General features: G+C 40.4%; 1 protein-coding gene across 5 annotated transcripts in view; it reads left to right on the forward strand.

Annotated features, from left to right (window-relative positions):
• The window catches only part of kif21b (kinesin family member 21B), a 66,325-nt gene that overhangs the window by 7,455 nt on the left and 37,344 nt on the right, over nucleotides 1-21,526 (forward strand). For 4 of the 5 annotated variants that reach the window (XM_078248147.1, XM_078248143.1, XM_078248145.1 and 1 more), the window contains exons 2-4: nucleotides 18,636-18,858; nucleotides 20,012-20,194; nucleotides 21,106-21,255. In XM_078248147.1, coding sequence (XP_078104273.1) covers nucleotides 18,636-18,858; nucleotides 20,012-20,194; nucleotides 21,106-21,255 — 556 coding nt within the window. Of the gene's footprint in view, nucleotides 1-12,550; nucleotides 12,758-18,635; nucleotides 18,859-20,011; nucleotides 20,195-21,105; nucleotides 21,256-21,526 lie in introns of those variants that run through there. The other variant, XM_078248146.1, reaches the window with a different exon arrangement.

Genomic DNA, 21,526 nt, shown 5'->3' on the forward strand with positions numbered 1-21,526 from the left:
TTAAACATACACACACACACACACACACACACACACACACACACACACACACACCTCTTTCCTCAGCCTCTGAAATGTCTCCTGAAGCATTGCACACTGTAAGAAGGTCAGAATTTCTGTTTCTGTGTCCATCTGAAATTGATGTATTCATATTCAGCTTGATTGAGCTTGTTGGGGAAGTGTAGATATTATAGACAAAACAAAAGATGTAAAGACCTCATTTGTGCCAGACTCTCTGTGTGTGTGTGTGTGTGTGTGTGTGTGTGTGTGTGTGTGTGTGTGTGTGTGTGTGTGTGTGTGTGTGTGTGTGTGTGTGTGTGTGTGTGTGTGTGTGTGTGTGTGTGTGTGTGTGTGTGTGTGTGTGTGTGAGACCAGCTGGCACATAATCACCTTCAGCACTAAGTAGCTTAATCACTGCTGGAGTTTGTGTCTCTGAGTTTGTTTTGTGTAGTTGGGTGTGAATGGAGAGAGATGACAGCAGGAAGAGGCTTTAAAACGGCTGATTTCAGCACTAACTGATGAACTCAAATGTATCTACTTTAATTTGTCCAGTACTTCGGTTGATGACCAAATATCTGCAAAACTATGTGCCACACTTTGTGTTTAGTGCTAATTAGCAAATCTTAGTGTGCTAACACGCAAACATGGTAACATTATACCTGCTAAACATCAGAATGTTAAAATTGTCTTTGTAAGCATGTTAGCACACTGTGCCTCTTGGACAGCTTGCTAACATGGCAGTACACTCTTCGTCTTGTTGACACTCTTGCATGTATTAAAAAGTCAAACACACCGTAATGATTTTTTTTGTTTAATATAGATGACTAGAAAAGTCTAGGACACTGCCTAGACTGTTGACCGACAGTATAAGTTATAGCCTACACTTTTGGCTAATTCCATACAGTGCACAGTGTTGCCAACTCTTTCCCAATGAAAGTAGGTAGCAGTAGCTTCAAAAGTTGCAAAAAGTTGCAGGATGAAGTCAAACGCTCATTTGAATATTGGTAACATCATCGCGTATCATTTGCATAAAGCTTAGTGGTTGTGTCGGCTAACTGGCTGTTGCTCATGGCCGAAGGGGGGAGAGAGAGAACCCGTGTCGTTGGTAGAAGAGCTGTGGACTGTGATTACTCTGAGCATTATGCATGGGAATGAATTACAATATAATAAGTCTTGCTTTTCCACTGATGGTCTGGTTTTTAAAAATAGAGTTGCTAAGAGGGTCTGAAAAGTCAATAGGATATCAATAGGATGCAGCATTTACTAATCGGCAGGAAGTGTTCATTTACATCAGTGATGCATGCAATTCTACTAATTAGCAGTTACATCAGCTTGTGAATTGTTTAGACTGATTCAAGAAGTGTCTTATATAAGCATACAATCACTTGGAAACAGCAGGATTAGCTAGCCCTTCTTTTCTGCTAAAAAAAATTTAGCATTAGCTACATTTAGCCGTAGCACATTATCTTGTCTACTCCACCGTTTATCAGAATAATAATCATCATTCCAGTGTCAGACATTTTCTTTTCCTAACCTCATATAGTTCTGCAGCCAGTTAAAGAAAATATACTTGTGTGTGCATGTACCTGAAAGAAAAGCAAGGTCTTCAGCCCCTTGGCTAAGTTCACATACCTACAGACTGGCTTGCTACATTAGCACTCGTGCTAAATGTTGTCTGACAGAGTGGGCGGCTGGGCTGGTGGTAATGCTAACCGGGCAGACAGCCAGCAGTCATGGCAGCAGTCTGTAGCTCTGTAGTGTGTGTTGTACACTGTGTGTGAATGAAAAAGGTGAACACAGCCACAGGTTTTGGCAGCTGTGTGTTTGTTTGATTTGAAACCTTTTTATATTTTTGAAATAGCCTATACACACACACACACACACACACACACACACACAAAATACAAATATTGTATGATCCCTGTATTTTGTGTGATTGAGTGTGCTGCAGTTGGTGTCTTTTTTTATCTAGACCTGTTTATCTAAACTATGATATGATAACATGTGAAACACCATTTCACATTTAAATAATTCACATATATAGGCCCATGTGATTTTCAGATGGCTTACATGTCAAATGCAAAACCCCACATGTGTCAACTTTTTACATTTTACATGTGATAAATTCACATATAGGGACATGTGATTTATCAAACGTGTGACTGTGACAAAAATCACGACAGACGTGGTTTTTGTAAAACACTGTGCATGATACAGACACATATGTCATATTTCACACGTGGAAACATTTATTTCACATGTGCTTTGCAAGGGTGCTAAACCCTGGGTAATTAAAAGCAAGATGTGAATCTTGTCTTTATTAAGGACTGCTTCTTGTAGCCACTTTCCTTTTAATCTTTGACCTTTTTATGAACTCCATACTGGCTCTTTCAGTTCCACTGCCATAATTTAGTAGAGTCACAATGGATACATTTTGCAACATAGTTTGTGGTCTGTTAGTTGAGTATATCACTAACACCCAGATAGTATTCACATGGTGGTCCATACTAAAATTATACACAGCCGAGGTAGTTAGAAGCACTTAGGCTAAAAGCATCCAGTATCCATCGAAAAAAGGAATGTTATCTTAATGACCAGTGCTTCCTCTTTCAGACTGTTGAATTTAACTGGACTCAAACAGAAATCGGCTAGCACCTCCCTGACCTGATTGTCCCTGACCTTGACAATCCCGTCTGTCATGAAAATGAAGAAAGGAAGCTAATTTGATTCTTTCTTCTGCCTCCCCCCCCCCCCATGGAGCAGCAGACGGAGCAGGCGAGGGGGGATGGAGGGGAAATGAGGAAGTGGGGTAGGGATTGACCCAGAATTAGCTCCGATGATGCGGACTGATGTGCCCTTGTAACAATGAGAGATGCTCATCTGAAGTTGAATGATGGTTACTAGTCTCTGACAGTGGTGAGAAGTTAGTTGCTTACTGAGTGGCGCAGTTCACGCTGTGATGATCAAAGAAATTGAAATTTCACTGAAATTCTTCTTCTATTAGTACGCAGTTATCACTATTATCAGTATTCTTCATGAATTAATTATAGTATTATATACTTACCATTCTCAGACTTTCAGTATGAGGAGTGTTGTCTATGTGAAAAACCTGAGGGCAAGTACACTCAGACAGTAAATAAATGCAATCTGTGATGGCTCGGTTGTTAAAGCCTAGGCCAACGTCTTTCACAGCTGATGTTGTTCACCACTTTGTGTTGTATTACAGTTTAATGCCTAGCTCTGTCCCACTTTACCTGATACAATCAGCATAACAATGCGATATTTGAGACCCAGAAGTTTCCCACAGATCCTACTCTGAAGCCTTGGCCTTTGCTAGTTTGTTGTCACAGGACATGGATGTCTATTCAACTTTCGATTTCAAGGACAACAGACAAATAAGAAAGCACTGAGGCTACAGTTGTGTATCAAGACAGACCATAAACTTGCGATGACAGCATGTACGTCTTTTGGAAATACGTAAATTCCTGATGGAGATAGTGAGTCGATCTTTCTGGAACAGTTGACCTAACCCTTTCAGACAATGTAGGACAACTCTGTCCTTGAAGTCTGGCTCAGTTATGAAAACGCTCATGTTAACATGGACGAACCATTTCGCTCATTTGTGCTCCAGCGTGCGACACAGCATGCTAACACAACCAGTCAACCCAATGAGCACAGTATATGTGAGCCCTGCTCTCCCTTATCGCCAGTTACCAATTGGCAGCAGTGCCTCAGGCCACATGGCCGCCAGTCTCTGAGGTTAGTTCGATAGACAAGGTTAATATGAAGGCCATGAACAGTGGCTTGCATGTATTGTATGTCTGAGTGTGGAGGTGCATAAACTGCTAGTGCAGCATCAGATGACTTTCAGTGTAATCCAGAAATGTGTGTTTTCAGTTATCGTTCTCCATGTTGCTACAATGGAGAGCCTTTTCATTGTGTCCATGTTAGATGGGATTGAACACAAGTTTATAGAATTATATAGTTGATGGAATTGATATTAATGTTTTTATCACATGGGATGTAGGTTAAACATTTGAGTAGAGCTGCAACCACTGTCAGTACTGATTCATCTCTCAAGTTTTTTCAATTAACCAGTTAATCATTTAGTCAACATGGACGAGGAGTCCTTAAAATGACTAATTATTTCAGCTCTAGCTTGCATAAAAGTAAACATGAGGGTGATGCCCACAAGACATCATTCTTAATATGTGGTCATTACAGTGGCCTTTGCACATTGAAATGCACCAGGCATGGCACCCTGAGAGAATCAGCACGTGTGGGTCAGTGTGGCGTAGTCTATCTCCTTCGCATTCCACTTCCGGGATTGCTCCGGTGCTGCAGGAAATTCCGCTGGATGCATGTATTTTCTGTTTCCTTTCGCTTTCTGTGTGTTGGAATTTTAAATTCGGTGGATTTATGAGGACTATTGTTGACTGCTCCTCAGATATCTGCAGGGTAAATTGAGAATTGCTGGACAATCTGTCCAATCTGAGTTTTCTCTCGCAAGACTATTTTGCGGTGGCTCAGTGCGGAGTTTAGCACCGCCCATGACGATTCTGATTGGTTTAAAGAAATGCCATTAAACCAGAGCACGTTTTCCTCCCATCCCCGAATGCTATGTGGAGTAGCCAGACTCTCCTTCAGTGCGCTTTGGAGGAGGGTCTGGCAAAGCGAGACTAGTGTGGCGAGACAGACGCCAAATGGGAGTGGCAGAAGGTGTCCTCTCCGAGTCTGCCTGCCACCACCTGGGTGAGCCAGCTGTCTACTCCCAGCCTCTTGTGACCACTGTCCCACTTCATCTACATACGCTTGCTTATAATGTGTGCTGCCTTCTTTGCTTTGCCATTTACGTATTTCACACTTAGTCAGCTTTTCCTTCCATCTACTTAATGCATCACTGCCTCATTTTGTCCAAGTGTTCCTCATTAGTGCTTTCTCTTCCAGTGCTCCTACCTGAGCCAGCCATTTACTCTCTTAACCCTGCTGCCTTTGTGTCCACTCATCTCTTTTTTTATCCTGGTATTCTGTCTCCATAAATCAGAGGCCAAGGCTCACCAAATGCCATTTATCACCCCTCATTCAATTTAATTTGATGCCAGCTTATTTCATTCATAGCTAACATGACCTACCTTGCCAGGGACAAGGCACAGTCAGGTGCCCATTGCTTATTTCTGCCATCCCCTTAGAGAGTGTTGGATCAGCATATTAACACTGTGTGTGTGTGTGTGTGTGTGTGTGCGTGTGCGTGTGTGTGTGTGTGTGTGGGGCTACCAGCCTGTTTGCCTGCTGTGATGTCGGGCCTATGTGGAGGATTGGAGGCAAGAGACAGATTTGGCGGGCCCCCAGATAGCTCAGTTGGTAGAGCGGGCCCGGGTTCGACTCCGACCTGCGTCCCTTTGCTGCATGTCATTCCCCCTCCCTCTCCACTTCATGTCTTCAGCTGTCCTGTCAAATAAAGGCCTAAAATGCCCCAAAAAAAAAAAAAAAGAGACAGATTTGGCAGTGAATGGCCTGCTTCCATAACCCATTATGGGAGAGTGTGTTGCAATTGCACTCATGCACGGATGCTTAACTGATTACTATAAGAGCATAGCATACACATTAAGGGAAAGTGTGTCTCAGATGGATTGTGATGGATAGAGACAGAGAGATGAGGAGGTTGATTGGAGGGACAGCTGAAAGTTTTATGTGCGGAATCACTGCGGACAGCTGATTCAGGAAATCAATGGGAGGACTGATTAAATGGGTAGCAAGACAGAAATGCCTGCTGTAGCTCAATAATAAAATATGGAGCCTTTCAGCTGCACTGTTCTTGTGTTTTATAGAAGTGGTTGGTATTACAGTGACTTTATGATGAATAGGCTTTAATTAATGGGAGCTGTGAGATACGAGAAAATATCAATTAGTGCTGAATACATTTACGTTAAGGCGAGGAATTGCAATTAGAAATCTTAATTTCTTCTCAGCCAACGAAATTGCACTGACTAATTAGTATGCAAAACAGTATTTACAGTTAGTATTCACGATGTTTGTGATTACATTTATTTAGTGACATATTTTAAAATATGGAGAAATATGCTATGAAAAATGTTATATTTTAGATGAGCTAGAATATACCTGAATATAGTTGACTTTTTGTTGGCCAGTCTGTCGGTCCATCTCTTAGATCCAGACTGAAATATTTGAACAATTAATAAATGGATAACTATTAAACTTTGTACAGATATTCATGGTTCCCAGAGGATTAATCTTACTGATGTTGATGATCCCCTGACTTTTTGCCTAATGCCGAACTGAGATTGGCACATTAGGATGAATTGCCATGAAATTTGGTACATACATTCATGTCCCCCCCAGAATGAATTACACTCTCTCTCTCTCTCTCTCTATATATATATATATATATATATATATATATATATATATATATATATATATATATATATATATATATATATACTAGAATAACATATATATAATAATATATACTAGAATAACTCTGGACTACTTTTAATGTAGTGTTTGAATTGACATTAACATACAGTATAATATATTTTTTTTAAATGCATTATATTTTTAACCTACTTTTTCCTCAATTTAACACTGTGTGGCGCATAAGTAGGGTTGGGTACCGAAACGCGGTGCCAAACGGGCACCGGTTCCGACGTAAACAGTAGTAACGAGACCGAATAAGAATGAAAATTTTGGTTCCTCATTTCGGTGCCTGACTTTTTTTTTTTCTTCAGAAGCATCGCTGCACGGAACGCTACGTTACCGTTAGCTAGTAGCTGGATTAAACACAATGGTTAACATGCTGACAGCTTACGTTAAGCGGTGTAAAGTGTGACTGTATTTCCCTGTAGAGGATTCCAACACCGGGACGTAACAGTCTGACTGCAGCTGCCGTTGTCGGAAAAACAACACACAGACGGTGCGTTCACTTGAAACTCGCCAACCTTGTGGTGCATTTTAAGTTATTGTAAAATACCATTTTCCCATCTGGTGCTTGTTTTTGTCGTTTACCAGCAATTTACTGGTGAAATAAGTAATTGTTATAAGTTATTGTTATGACATTATTATATTATTATATTCTTTAATGTCGCCAACTGTCGTTTTGTGCTCCTTTTTTATATTTTATATTATATACATTATAAATATATTATATATTTCGGTTCAGGCACCGTTTAGGCACCGGCACAGTTTTAAAAGTATCGATTTAGCAGCGGTATCGGAAAAAACCCAAACGATACCCAACCCTACATATAAGTCAACTTGGAAATTCCCAGTTCCGTAGAGGAAAGATCAAACATTCATAAATCTATTCCCAGTACAGATTTAAAAGCACTTTGTGAGTCTTACTTGTCAACTAATCTTTTGGACAATCTACTGATCAATTGACCTTGAAACACATGTACTTCTTCATATCTATTCTGCTCTGGTATTCATTTTGTTAAATGTTTTTTTTCTTTCAGTTTTGACCTTACAGCCACTGGTCTTCCTTCCATTCATCTATCGCTGCACCTCAGGGCCTCTCTCATTTCATCCCACAGTCACTGATATGCCCAAAATAGGCCAAGCCAATTTCCTGAGTTCTCAGGGGTTTTCTTGTCAAACATGCGAAAATCTTCATCAATTGCCATATCATCCCCCCTCTCCTGTTATTGTTCTCATGTTTCCCTTTCTCTTGTTTCCTCTGTCTTTCTATGTGTGACTCTTTAAAGAGTTGAACAAGATAGGGGTCGATACAGTGAGAGAGCAACAGGGAGATAAATGGTTCAAAGAGCGCTAATCAGCTCCACCTCGACAGCTTTTCAGAAGTTTTGTATCAGGTGTACAGTGTAACAGAGGACGCTATTGCATGTTGGCAGGACACTTCCAAAGACATCCTATGTCCTAAAGAGGTTCAAGATTGCCTGTCATCCCACATCTCTCTCCCCTCATTTTCTATCAAAAAATCCCGGAACATACATAATAGTTGCTAATTTTTTTTAAATGATTTTTTTCTTTCTTTCTGTCCTTTACTTTTCTTTTCCTTGGTGAATATACATTTATCCAGATTTGATGTCATTTCCATTAAGAAGTACAGTTTTACAATACAAAAAGTAAAATTATTATTATTACTAATAATTTTATGTTTTCCCACACTCGTAAACTTGAGTATCTGCAAAGTTATCTTGTCCCGGTTGCTATGGGGACCTTGACGTGCTCACATTGACAGTGATAAGAGCGTAGCTGGGTTTGTCACAGCAAGTTAAAGAGAGAACACCCAGTAGACGTTTAGTTCGGTTGGACTCTAATCTGGGACATGACACTGATGTGTGACTTAAAGGACAATATGACTTCATGGATGCTTGCCTTGTCATACTGGCATTTTAGTCTTTCTCTGTCTATGCGGAAATATTATTATTTATTAATATAAATAAATTGAAAAAATATATATATTCTCATACCTGAAAATGCTGTGTATGTGTATATCTGTGTGTGGTGCATGCACGCACGCGTCACTGTCTGTGCCAGTTGGGTTAATCCTAATCTGAACTCTGACAATGACAAGCACTAATCGGAGGTATGGTACAAGCAACAGAACAGAACCAGATGGAGACGCTGTGCTCCTGTCTATGTAATCTCTGTTGGGCTGGTTGCAAGTTAATCTCTTTCAGAAAGGGCAAGACAGTTCTGCTCAGTAAATAACGCTAAACGACTGTGATTTTTCTAAGTTTATTTAAGGTGTGGCTTGTATTTGGTATTTATCAGGTTGTTTACACAGTACTCATGCCATTGTACTCAGTGTGTTTGGTAAAACAGAAGTAAAATAAGAGGAACTTTGAGTATTTATCATTGAAAAAATGTTTGTCACTGACCCGGTGCCATTTAAAGGTAAATATGTAATACTGACAGCTAGCGTTTAAAATGGTTATGCAGTTCATATTCAAAATACTGGAGAGAGTCATCTCCGCCAGCCACTCCTCCCCAGACTCCAAGTTCACGGGGGTTGCCAGGTTGAGAACGCTGAACTCAATGTCCCACAATGTCAATGTTAGCTAGATGCTAGTCTCGCATCGCCACACATTACTTCACAGCGCAGCGGAGTAGTGAACGTTAGATACTGGCTATGTTGACGGCCATAAAAGCCCCTGCTCTCGCGGAGCTCTGTACCTGGCTGACAGCCACCCTTTCTCGGCTTAAAATTACCGCAACAACCGGTTAAAAGACTGCAAGCTTGCGGCCGTCACAGTTTGTTAACGAGGGCCGCTGAACAGAAGCGGGGAAAGAATAAGACCGCAAGCCCGCAGTCGTCTGTACCCAGTATTTGGCAGGGGGGAGATTTGTTTCTACTACTTTGTTTCTACTACTTTTCAGACCCCGTTATATAAACCATATATAAAAAATTAAATAAACATATAGCCTTTCTTCCATATGATTATAACTTTGTCTAAGTTTGTGTAGATGAATAAAAATATTTGTTGTTGTACGATCTACAAAATAATTTACACAGCTAGTCTATACACTATATTACACATTATGGTTGCAATTCAGTTTGTAACAAAGTGGGAATCATCTTACTGTCCAACATATCATAACCTTGAAGCTGGCCATGTAACGTTAGCCACAAGAATATTTCATAACGTAACATACCATACATTGCAGAGCGACCTGTAGAGAATGTAAGATGTGTCCTAATTCAGGCTACACGGTTGTTTTGCCGAGGTTAAATGTTTCCATTATGAGAAAGTCCAACTTGCAGTTTCTGTCATATGTCTGTCACGGTTGTTGTAAACGGCTGCCCGGGTCCTCCGGCAACATTAGCGGTTAGTGTGTTAGCATGACGGCGTTAGCCTCCACCAGTCAGGATCACTTTACCGGCACGTGTGTTTTTTGTAAGTAGCTAACTCAAGTACTCGAGTATTTAATGTGAGCACACGGATGTTGAAATTAATGAAAATGCCCATCCCTACTAGTAACCGTAGCCATGATAAATTAGCGTAACGCCCCGATGTCCCCATCTTTTAAATGCATCTCCAATATTTACCTGTGTTTTACCACATATGTCATGCAGATGTTTAGAAAGATGCCAAGTTTTTTTTTAGGTCGGATAAAATGAATCTATCTAAGTTAATCCAGTTTGTTTGGTGACTGTTACCACTGGTGTGTTGCCTTTCATGTCTAGCAACCCGTGTGTCAAAATGGGTAGTTGACGACAACACAGGCTAAAACAAAAACAGACATGCTGTCACGGAATGGAAATTTCAAAGTACTGGTACTGGCTTTAGCATTGTTGTCAGAGAAGATAATATTTCAAATTAGCATGTGACATATCGTGGTCATTATTTTGGTTTAATACAGTAAATATATTACATATTGGACCTTTTAACATGATTTTGTTGTGTGTAATATGACTGTGGATTACTTACTTCAAGATTGTTTCTTTAGTCATTGGTAGTCGGTTTTCATTTGCAATTTAAACATATGCCCAGCTTTGAGTTTGGCAGCAGTATAAAAGAATAATTTTATTTTCATGTACATTTTAAGATCAATTTCAGTGAATTGTTTGATAAATGTAGGCCACTGCTGTAAGTGTATTTCATGGCAAAGGGCTGTACGCATTAACGAGAAACGAGTGGTGTGTATGTGGAGCCAACACCCCATCAGCAGTGTGGTGGGGCTGTGGTGCGGTGAAGTCAGCAGGGATGCATCCTGAAGCAGTTTGGGAAACCACTTTGCTACCACCGACATGCACTGACAGGCTTGGAATTAGAGGGCAACATAATATAGCACTGTTAATGCTCTTTAGAAGAATAATTAAAGATGGCTTTGACCTGCAATGCAGTGCATCACAACATTTCTCCAAAGGTTTTTGTGGAAAGGGACAGTGTTTGTTCTTGTCACGCTGTGTTCTCAATCTGGAGGACATAATAACATAAATGTATGAGGCTGGCATGAATATACAAAGAACATTGATTCCTCCTGCCTGTCTACCCATCTTCCACTGTCGTTGCTTTGCACTAATGATGAGCTGTTGAACAATATTTTGTAATGGACACTGCTTGTTCAGTATTTAGGAGACAATGGCCACTAAGTGAACGCTCATTACAGAAAGAAAATTAGGTGTGTGAGAGGTGCAGAGATTAGGAGAGGTGATGCGATGACAGGTTTTACACTTGCCTCTCTGCTGACTGGTTAGTAATGAGTGGGATGACAACAGAGAATATTAAGTCTCACCACCTGCTACTTTGGCAGTGCATGTGGAGAAGAGAGGAGAGAGCAGGGCATCAGTATCGGGCAGGGCTTGGTTTTAGGATGCAGGTGCAGTGCATCCATTAATCCAGAATTAAAAGTTTAGTCTTTGCTCCACACACATACGTACCAAAACAATCTTATTTTAGCCAGTTATTCTTGCAAGCAGTGTGCAGAGATCTGTTGTGTGTTCATCCAATATCCACCCCTCTTTTAGTTCGGTTTTTCTCTCCACCAATTCCTGAGGGAAATATATGGAAGCAAATAAGAGACATAAGTATTTGAATTTTAACAGCCACTGAATACTTAATATTGAAATATTTCACTTTGAAAACCATGTATCTATAATTTGTTTGTTCTGTCTTGTTTACCTCTTTGAAATAAAAAAAAAAAGTAATTTCAAGAGCTGAATTTGTAGTGCACAGATGTATCAAAATAGCTGCCTGTGCACCTGAAAACGCCGCAAAGTTTCCAGACTGAACCAAAACAGTAAAGTTGGGGGCTGTTAAACCAAAGCAATAAACTGTAAGACGGTAAAATGTTGACCTTAGAGAGCCTGCAGAGTTTGATAATTATCTGATAATTGTCTTTCCTCATTACGCAGTCGTTTTAATGACTGTTAATGTTAAAACAAAGGATTAGTGCAGCTCTAATGCTGTTGATACTGTCTTATTTACTGCACTTGGCTGTGGAAAATCAATCTTTTGTATATGCAAACACGCTCCCATCAACACAGAGTTCTGCTTGATTGCATTCATCTGCTTCACACATCCATATGTATGTGACATTAATCAGAACAATGAACAGTGTGTGTCTGTCTGTTTGGAAAAACAGAACTGCGAGGTAAAATATGAGACGGGTAAGGAAACAAAAAGCTGTTTGTTGTCCCTCATCAATCAGGAGAGTTCGGCCTCTCTGATCGTCATAAATGAGAGGATCTTGGGGGATTTGATTTGAGATCTGGACACTTTCTGTTTTGTAAAAGCTGATCCTAAAAACACAAAATCATTTCTAATGTACAGCCTATACAGGTTTTACTGTACAAATGTGGTTTCCTAATGTATCTTCCACCCTGTACCCGATCAGTGTCTTTACAGCACAGTTAGTCACCTGTAGAGCTTTTATTATCTACCTGTCAGCGCTAGCTTTCCTGGATGGCAGACTGGCTGTTGAGTTGTCTGTCAACAGTTATTGGATCTGCTGTGTGACGGGAGCAGCGGGGTGACTGTGTGTTTGCATTTAAAACAGTTGTTAAGGAACAGACTCAGTGTTTCACTTCTCACACCAAATGATGGGTATGTGTTTTTTCCATTCTGAAGGCGATATTTGATCGATAGAAAGAAAGGGAGAGGAAGTGAGGCATCGAGGAAAAGTCCACATTAGCGATTAGCCTCTGCTGTTATCAGGAGAAAGGGAAAATGGAACAGGCCCCTCTGCTGCTTCTGTCATTCAAGCTTTTGTCCTGATAGGCTTGTTTTCACTGGCAACTAACTGTGGGAGGGCTACGGAACTGGCAGAGGTGAGCATTAGGACAAGAGCGCAGTAACAAAAGAAGAGCCAAATGAGGTTTTCCTGTACAGTGATGATAAAGCTAAAAAGATAACAAATAACCGGGAGAGAGAGAAGGGTAAAGATGGAATAGTCCTTGATTGAGAAACTTGATGAGAGTAGATGTTGTCCTCTGATAAATAGACAGTAGAGTGTTAAAGGAAACATGGATGCAGTGACTGGCTTCCTCCACTGGCTCAGTGCCAGAGGGGAGACAACTAGAGCTCTGTAACACTCACAGCTCAAGAGAATACGATTAACTCTTTATGTGTATACTGTGGCTTTACTGAAGTGTTTACATTAGGGAAATGAGCCTCTTTGGCTATCACCGGCCTCTTCTTTGAAGGTTGAGTGAGCGTAAACACACACACACACACACACACACACGCACACACACAGGCATTACTGGCGCTTACTGTCATTGGCAGCAGTCACAGCGGGCTGATTTTATTGGTACTATGGGCTTCTTGGTAACAGCCTTGGCATTTGGTCCTGGCTATTTTCTGGATTGTGATTGGAGTTTCAGGTAAGTATTACTGTATAATTAGGGGCATTGGCATTTTGTAATTTGCACCTCTAATATACCATCATATATTTTACTGGTGTGAACACACACTTGCAGTCATTGCACATTATGAGTCCCTGAGCAGTGTGTGCAGTTCCCAAGGAAACTGGACCCTCCTAAAGTTTGCCAGCTGAAGGAAGAAAAAAAAAAACAGGAAAGTAGACTACTACTCCATTTCTGTTAGCATTCATAGTGTGTCCATATTGAAATATTGTGATACTAATGAAATGGTTCCTACTAAAAAAACCTTTTTAGTAACATAACATGTACATTTCTATGTATTCATCACTATAACATTCTGTTTTAATTATGTTCTTTCAAATCACTTCAGAATTGACTTTGTTTCTCAAAATATTACAATATATTTATAAAATATATTTTTTCTCTTAAAATCACAACTTTGTATTGAAATATTATGACTTTATTCTCAAAATATCACTACGTTCACGCATTTGATGCCAACATTCAATGCTCAATCAATTTACTATACTATCAATACTTACTGTAATTTCAGTCCAAAACACAAGCAGCACATTAAGCATCACATTCATTCATCACATTTGGCTGACCTCTTTTCTTCCAGCCCATATTTTTCTCCCATAAGCCACTACTACTTGCAACACAAACATGACACCATCTTAACTCCATGGACGTAACACGGTACTCCCATTGCAGTTGCACCAGTGCCTCATTGTGCTTAATGAGGCCAGTCTGGTCCTGATCCACAGTATGTTTTGTGATGTAAGCTATATATGTGAATGATGGAGCCCCACTGGCAATTTATGGCAGTTGTAGGATTCTCTGCTAACTGTTACCACATGCCTAAGGATAGCACACAGTACTACGTTTTTTAAAAATGTTTCTTGATCAAATACACCTGTCTTATTTAAATCCAGTCATACCCATTCTTGTTTTATAGTGCTGAAGTCCAGATCTGTAATGGCTGTCGTATTACATGCCTGGCTGGTGAAATTTCAGAGGCACAGGTTCTTTTTGGTTTGTCTGATGCTTTCCCCATTCAACCTCTGATATACATCTGTTTGTCTACTTGCTTGATGAGTTTTAAAAGAAAGTCTTTTATAATTTCAAAGGCAAATGTCAGGAAGGTTGTGAGGACTGTGTTCAGTATTCTGAGATCCCTCATGTTGCAGATTACTTCACTCTCAAGTCATGCATCAATGACTTTTGCAGCTATAGGTTTGATATGGCAATTAGTGTGTGTGTGTGTGTGTGTGTGTGTGTGTGTGTGTTGCTTCTTTCAGGGCCTCTGTTTAGTCTTCAGGGTATATAGACAATTTTGCTCTTAGTGTGCAAAGATGAGATGAGATAGACGCCTTAATTTGCCGCATCAGGGATCCAGAATCTGCTTCTTTCTGTTTCCCTCTACGCCTCTGTCTCATACAGACATTTAATCGCAGTGTTATGGGCTATTTTTAGCTGTTAATGTTCTTTAGCGAGTGTGTGGTCTGAGTGTGTGTGCGTGTGTGTGCGTGTGTGTGTGCGTGTGTGTGCGTGTGTGTGTGTGTGTGTGTGATGTTTGCTGTTTCGATCAATGTTATGGATCCCATCTTTTGTTGGCGCAGCTGGCTCAAATGTTAATCCAGCTGAGCCATGGTGTGATGGTGTGTGTGTGTTTGATTGATTATTTATAGCTGTTCCATTTCTTCTCCCTCTGGATCACTGACAGGCTGTCATTGTTGTTTTTGTGTCTCTTTGTTGTGTGTGCGCTTGTGTGTATTTGTCTATTCTTGTTTGATGCAGAGCTTGTCAAGGTTTTTCTGAATTCAGCTATACTTGTCTTGGGAATGTTTTACTTCTCTGTGATAATGGAGAAGACACTCGTTAAATGTTGACACACATATTTGGTCATGCAATATTTAGGGCAGCAGCCAACAATTTTACCTATTGTGTGGTCTGTCTGAAGGCTTTATTCTCTGAGGACCATGAATGTCTGTAGAAAAATGATTTCAATTCCTCCAATAATTGTTTGATTTCAATCTGGACAATCAGGCCATGTTGGCCTACGTTAAAATTCTTAATTGGCAAGAACCAAAGTGTCTGTACTGTGTCAGAGATTAGACAACAGAGACAGAGCCGTGGCTGTCCGGTAAGTCATTAGCGACGTAGAGACAGAAATGTAGAAAACATGCCAAATCAAAATCCAGTAGTAGTATTCCTGGGATGTCCTTTTTTTACTGTATGTGATGATGAAAAGTTAATTATCTTAATGGGGAAGGACTGATGATTGCAAAATGTGCAAGTAAATACTGTACTGTACTGTCATAATACTTAAGTTCTCGTCTCTATATTTAAACAATTGCCAACCAGTGTTGTAGTCAACATCATACCGTATATACTTCCTTTCTTTCTTTCTTTCTTTCTTTCATACTTTCTTGTTATTTCTTATCTGTCAAGTGTTACACATGACACTTCTGACCTACTGTATACATATTGCACACAATAAACTGACGGAATTGATTGTAAACGGAGAGAAAAGTACAGAAGAAGGACCACCCACCCTTTTACGATACAGCTGCAACATACGCACACGCGCACACACACACACATACACACACACACACACACACACAGTTTCTTCTGTTAAGTCCATTGTGCAGAACGAATGCACCTCATCCTGCCATATCCACTTTATGTTAATAATTGGCTTAAACAGCACTTAATGTGGGATCTGTGGTTTTAGATACTTTAACCTCCGTGTCAAGGTCTCCTCCAGTAATAAAAGGGACTCATCTGTCTGCAAGCTGCGTTCTATGTCACACTGTCTATTATAAGGTGGTCTGAGTTAGTGTGCTGCCGCTGATTTGGACTATTGTAATGTCTTTAATTCCTTCCTGGAAGACCCTCTTCAATGATGCCTCAAGGCCTGAAAGAGGGCCAAAAAATGCTGTTGTCAGCTCTGTGTGTGTTTTTCTGTAGCACTGTAACGACGTGTGGTGAAAGGGTTATTGTGAGTGACAGCAGTGGGTGTGGTTCTTAATGCATGGTTGAGAGGGACCATGTGTGAACCTGAGATAGTACAGTAGGTTGTTTTTAAACTGTGTGTGTACAGTATTTGTTTCTAGAGTTACTGTGGGTGTCTTTGTGATGTGCCCACTGTCCCTACGGCAGCTGTATGTGGTTGGGGATTTTCTTGCTTTTTAATGACTCTATATAGTGTGTGTGTCTGTCTGTCGGTCTTTGTTGCTGCATCCCATAGGGAGTCTTTGGTCCGGTCTCAGTGTGTGAGTGGGAGTTGATTTGCATCCCCTGAAGAGAGAAGGGGGGGGTGGTTTAGCATGTGTAGAGGTGGACCGAGTGCTCTGATAGTCCTGGCTCACAGTTTTTTTCCGTAGTTTAAAGTGATTACCTCCCCACTGTGTCTACATTGACCCTCTGAAAGCCTGAGATTAACAACGGTGCCGTGTGACAGAGCTTCCGTTTTATGAACATTGCGATATGTGAGAACAACATTGTACCCTCAGTTTTCCTCGTCAATGTGTTCTCAAAATTAATCAGCACTGTGGCACAAGCAAGTAAAAAGTGTCACTTCTTTAACAGCTACATCTCCTCTAATCAGCCGCCTTGCCTGCGAGGCTTTCTGACGTACTGCTGGCTAACAAGTTCAACTGATCCTAAATTTAAATACTCCACCCTCATTCACTGAGTTCAAATATGTTCAGGTACAGTAACTGCTTTCCTTTAGACTCATCTAATCAGGGATTATGCTACAATTATTATGTCAGGTGAAGGCAATTAACCGCAATGAACTCGCTGTCAGGATGGGAAGCCCAGCAGGACTATGAGTCCTGAGCAGCAGGATTAACAGCTGATGATGACTGAAATCAGCCAAGTCTGCTACATCATCTTCAGTGGCCTTACTTTCACTAGTTTCTCTCAGAACTGTCCTTTTTGTATGTCTCATTATTTATTTCCTACACATTTTCTGACGTTCTAAATCAACCGCACAAATAATAGTGCTGTTGTTTATGTATGAGCTTTGTATTCAGGGCTGTTTAGTTCCCCTCTATAAAGTTCTGTGAATGTATTGTTTGTCTTTTGTGTATCACACACCACTTCCTTTACGTTCTTCTTCCAGTTAATCAAATTGATGGTTCATTTTAATGCCCCTTTCGGGTAAAGCTGTGTTTGAGGTGTTTGTTTGAATGGGTAAACACGTTATAAGGTTTGCCACATGTCTGACGCTGCTCAAATTTGATATGAAAGGGTGAACATGGGTTTTTGTAATACATTTTTGGGATTATTATAGGGTTCCTATAAAATTAGTATGTAAAATATGTTTTACAGTCTGTTTACAGGTGTTGCGGAGTACTACTGCACATGTGAACAAACTTGTACTGTATATAGCCTCTTGCGGCTCCAGAAGGAGATGCACAAAGTTGGATACATTTCCTCAAGTAATTTCACTTGAATCAGTGTCGCTCAGGCCTGAAGACTACAAGTATGAGAAGTGACCTCTGTAGTCTGCTCCTCATCTGTGCCTGAGGCTATCGACTTGAGGCTATTTTAGCGGCTACTAGCAAAACACACCCAAATCTGTACAGTGAATCGTTGAATTGTGGGTGTTTGATGCAGGCGCAAGATTTTGACAGTGTATGGAATATAAAATACTATATCTCTGGTCCCGCTGCATCAATATTTATCCTTTTTTTTTTCTTTTTTTTTACTGTCCATCGGGAGTCTGACATTGTTATAGGAGTATAATGCTAAATTGATGAACACTTTTAATAAAATTATATCATTCTCTGGATTAGCAGTGATGTTTGCAGACCCAGGTCTTGTGTGAACAGTGACAGTAGTAAGCTTTGAGTCAACAATTTCAATGGATTCCAAATGCAACTTAGGTCCATGGTGAAATAAAAGTTTCAAAATGTCCTTAAGTTCATTATCCTAGAAACAGCAAAAAACTGAATACAAATTACTTTGAAGTAATCTTTCCAGAGCCGTCTTTGATTAAACATCTACTATAATAAAGTATATGGTGTTTCTGAGGTCATATTTCTCAAATAAATTATTCTTTTTCTTTTTCTTGGCGAAGATGTGGATTTTTTCATTATCCCACTTGAAATGTTTCCACTTGAAATGATCGTAAGGTCAAAGCAGAGTGTCTAGCGTGTGGATGAGATTGTCGTATTTGATCTGCACAGTGCATAAAACCATGAAAACATTTCATCAGTGACACCCATTTTACAATTTTGATTTTGTGACGATATCATCTTTTTATCCATTCACTGACTGTCTCTTTCCTTTTCTTCTCTTTTCTCAGGATTCGCCCTCAGATGGCCAAGGAGAAGATAGAGGGCTGCCATGTGTGCACGCTTGTCACACCTGGAGAACCACAAGTCCTCCTGGGTAAAGACAAGGCCTTCACCTATGACTTTGTGTTTGACATCGACTCAGAGCAGCAGCACATCTACCAGACCTGTGTGTACAAGCTCATCGAGGGCTGCTTCGAGGGCTACAACGCCACAGTGTTCGCTTATGGTCAGGTATGTCGCCCATGCATAGAGTTTGACATTAGGAATTTTGAATAGAATAAAGTTCCATAGCTTTAGAGCAGCATGGTGGCCCAGTGGTTAGCACTGTGGCATCACAGCAAGAAGGTTCTGGGTTTGAATCCAGGTCGTTCTGGGCCTTTCTGTGTGGAGTTTGTTCTCCCCATGTTTGCGTGGGTTTCCTCCGGGTGCTCTGGTTTCCCCCACCATAAAAAAACATGTACTAGGTTCTCCAATCAGTGCCCTTGATCAAGGCACTGGCTCAGATCTGGAGTTGGTCCCCGGGTGCTGTAAATGGCTGCCCACTGCTCCCTTGAGGGATGGGTTAAATGCTCGCTACATGTATGTGTATTTGACAATAAAGTACCCTTTAATATGAACCTTCAATAAGTAAGAAGTAAATAAGATAACAAACAAACCAAGCACCAATGAATACCCAACTAATTCTGCTCCCAAATCTAGTGGATCAGAACCACATCTTAAACACACAGTCAAGATAGTCCCAATAGACATTTAATCCAGAGTTCCATGGCTTTCTTGAAAAAAAAAAACTATATATGTTTCCTTGATTTCTGATGAAATTATCAGTTTATATTACGTTTGGAACTGCAAAATCAATACAGCTAATTGAAACACTTTGTAGTGGGTGGTGACACAGGGTTTATAAATCATACACTGTCTGTCACAATCATACAATTTACTAATGTTCCCAACTCTAATATTGAATATTATATAATATATAATGTATAATATATTGTGTTGTTATATTTACTGTTACATGTATGTATGTACATGTATATGTACATTTTATTGTGAACCTTTATTCTGAAATTTCTCTACAGGGAAGTTCAGCAATCCTTTAGGGGCTGGCTATCTATGTGTCTAGTCCTTATTGGAAAACTGATAATGACATTGCAATTTTGCTGTGTATGTATAGGCTCTGTTACCCAAAACAACTCTTAAATGGGTTGATTGAATAAAAACACACACACCCCAACACGTTACAAGTTACCACAAGTTAATTCAAGTTTAATTACCTGCCAATACGTCCATGTAAAAACTGGTTACTGTACATAGATGTAGGATGTGTGATGTTTGGAGCACTCAGGAAATGGGATTTCATTGTGGTCGATGAAATGTGTTTCAGACGGGTTCAGGGAAGACCTACACCATGGGGACAGGCTTCGATGTGAGCCTGGGCCAGCAGGAGCAGGGCATCATCACGCGGGCTGTTCACCAGCTGTTTGAGGGAATCCAGAACAGGAGGGTGCGTGCCCAGGAGGCCGGCAGCCAGCCACCCGAATTTAAAGTCAGCGCCCAGTTTCTAGAGGTAGGCGACACACACACACACACACGTGTAGATGTGGATGGATGGCCACATGAACGACCACACTTGATCTCACATTTTAACAGTGCAGTATTGATGTTCTTGCTTGCAAATGTGCTTGTGTGACGTGCTGGGATGGATATTAGTCCATATTAGCTCTAACCAGATGGGACAAAACAGGGAGGCGAGAGGATCAACCCCCTCTACTACAAACAAGAAGTGACAATCCAATGACAGATGGGCAGGAATGTCTGCTTGTCCTTTGTTGGTCCTGATTAATGTTGTCCATTACCTCTGACATTATTCCTCATCACTGAGGGGTAGATAATAGATAAGAGCAAGGGATGGGAGGGAGGCAAGGTGTGTAGGAGCAATGAGATAATATGACAAGAAATCATTTCCTCCAGAGCTTTCTGGCAGGCAAATGTTTGGGTTGTCTCTGTGGGACGATTGTATGTGTGTTTGTGAATGTGCATGATCTGATTACTTTAATCAGCTTTCTGTAATAATAATGTAAATACAAAATCACTTTGAATTTTTGTAGCTTTCTCTTATTTCTTTCTTTTCTTTCTGTCAGTCCTGCTCTCTGTTTTTTTTTGTACATTCTCAGGTCACACGTTTATCTCTGTTGATAGTAAACAGATGTGTGTGTGTGTGTGTGTGTTTGGCAGTAGCTGGGAACAGCTGACCTGCGTGGCCCTTGCCCTCGTTGGTTTCTGAGAGGTTATTCTTTTGACCTGTGTGTAAATAAGAAGCAGCTGTGAGAAACGGGGAGAACATGAGGATCATATGGAAATCTGCTCATTAAATCATTATGTTTAATGGTTATGTTCTGATAAAACAGAGTATTGCTGTAGGGTATGTATAATTTGTATAATGATGCATATGTGTCTGTGGCTTCTGTTGTATTACAGTTGTACAATGAAGAGGTCCTTGATTTGTTTGACGGAACCAGAGATCCAGAGAGTCGGAACAGGAAGTCCAACATTAAGATCCATGAAGACGCCAGTGGCAGCATCTACACCACTGGAGTCACTTCCAGACTGGTGCAGTCAGAGGAGGAGGTGGGTGCATGTTTCTGTGTGCTGGTGTTGGTTTCGCATGTGCGTCATCTGCAGTCCTTAAATTCTTTCAGTCTTGTTCAAAATGTAGTGTGTTTTTACACTGTATGAATATATTTGGAGCAGTTATTCTTCTGCTAATGTTTCTTGGTCTAAGGATCACAAAAATGTATAAAACTATTTAAAAAATGATCATTATTTTTCATTCAATTTAACCTCCTGCTTTGCTATGGCTCGGGCTGTATCACATTTTACGCTTATCCTAACACAGAAC

This window comes from Sander vitreus, chromosome 4 (assembly GCF_031162955.1).
Source record: "Sander vitreus isolate 19-12246 chromosome 4, sanVit1, whole genome shotgun sequence".
Taxonomy (NCBI): domain Eukaryota; kingdom Metazoa; phylum Chordata; class Actinopteri; order Perciformes; family Percidae; genus Sander; species Sander vitreus.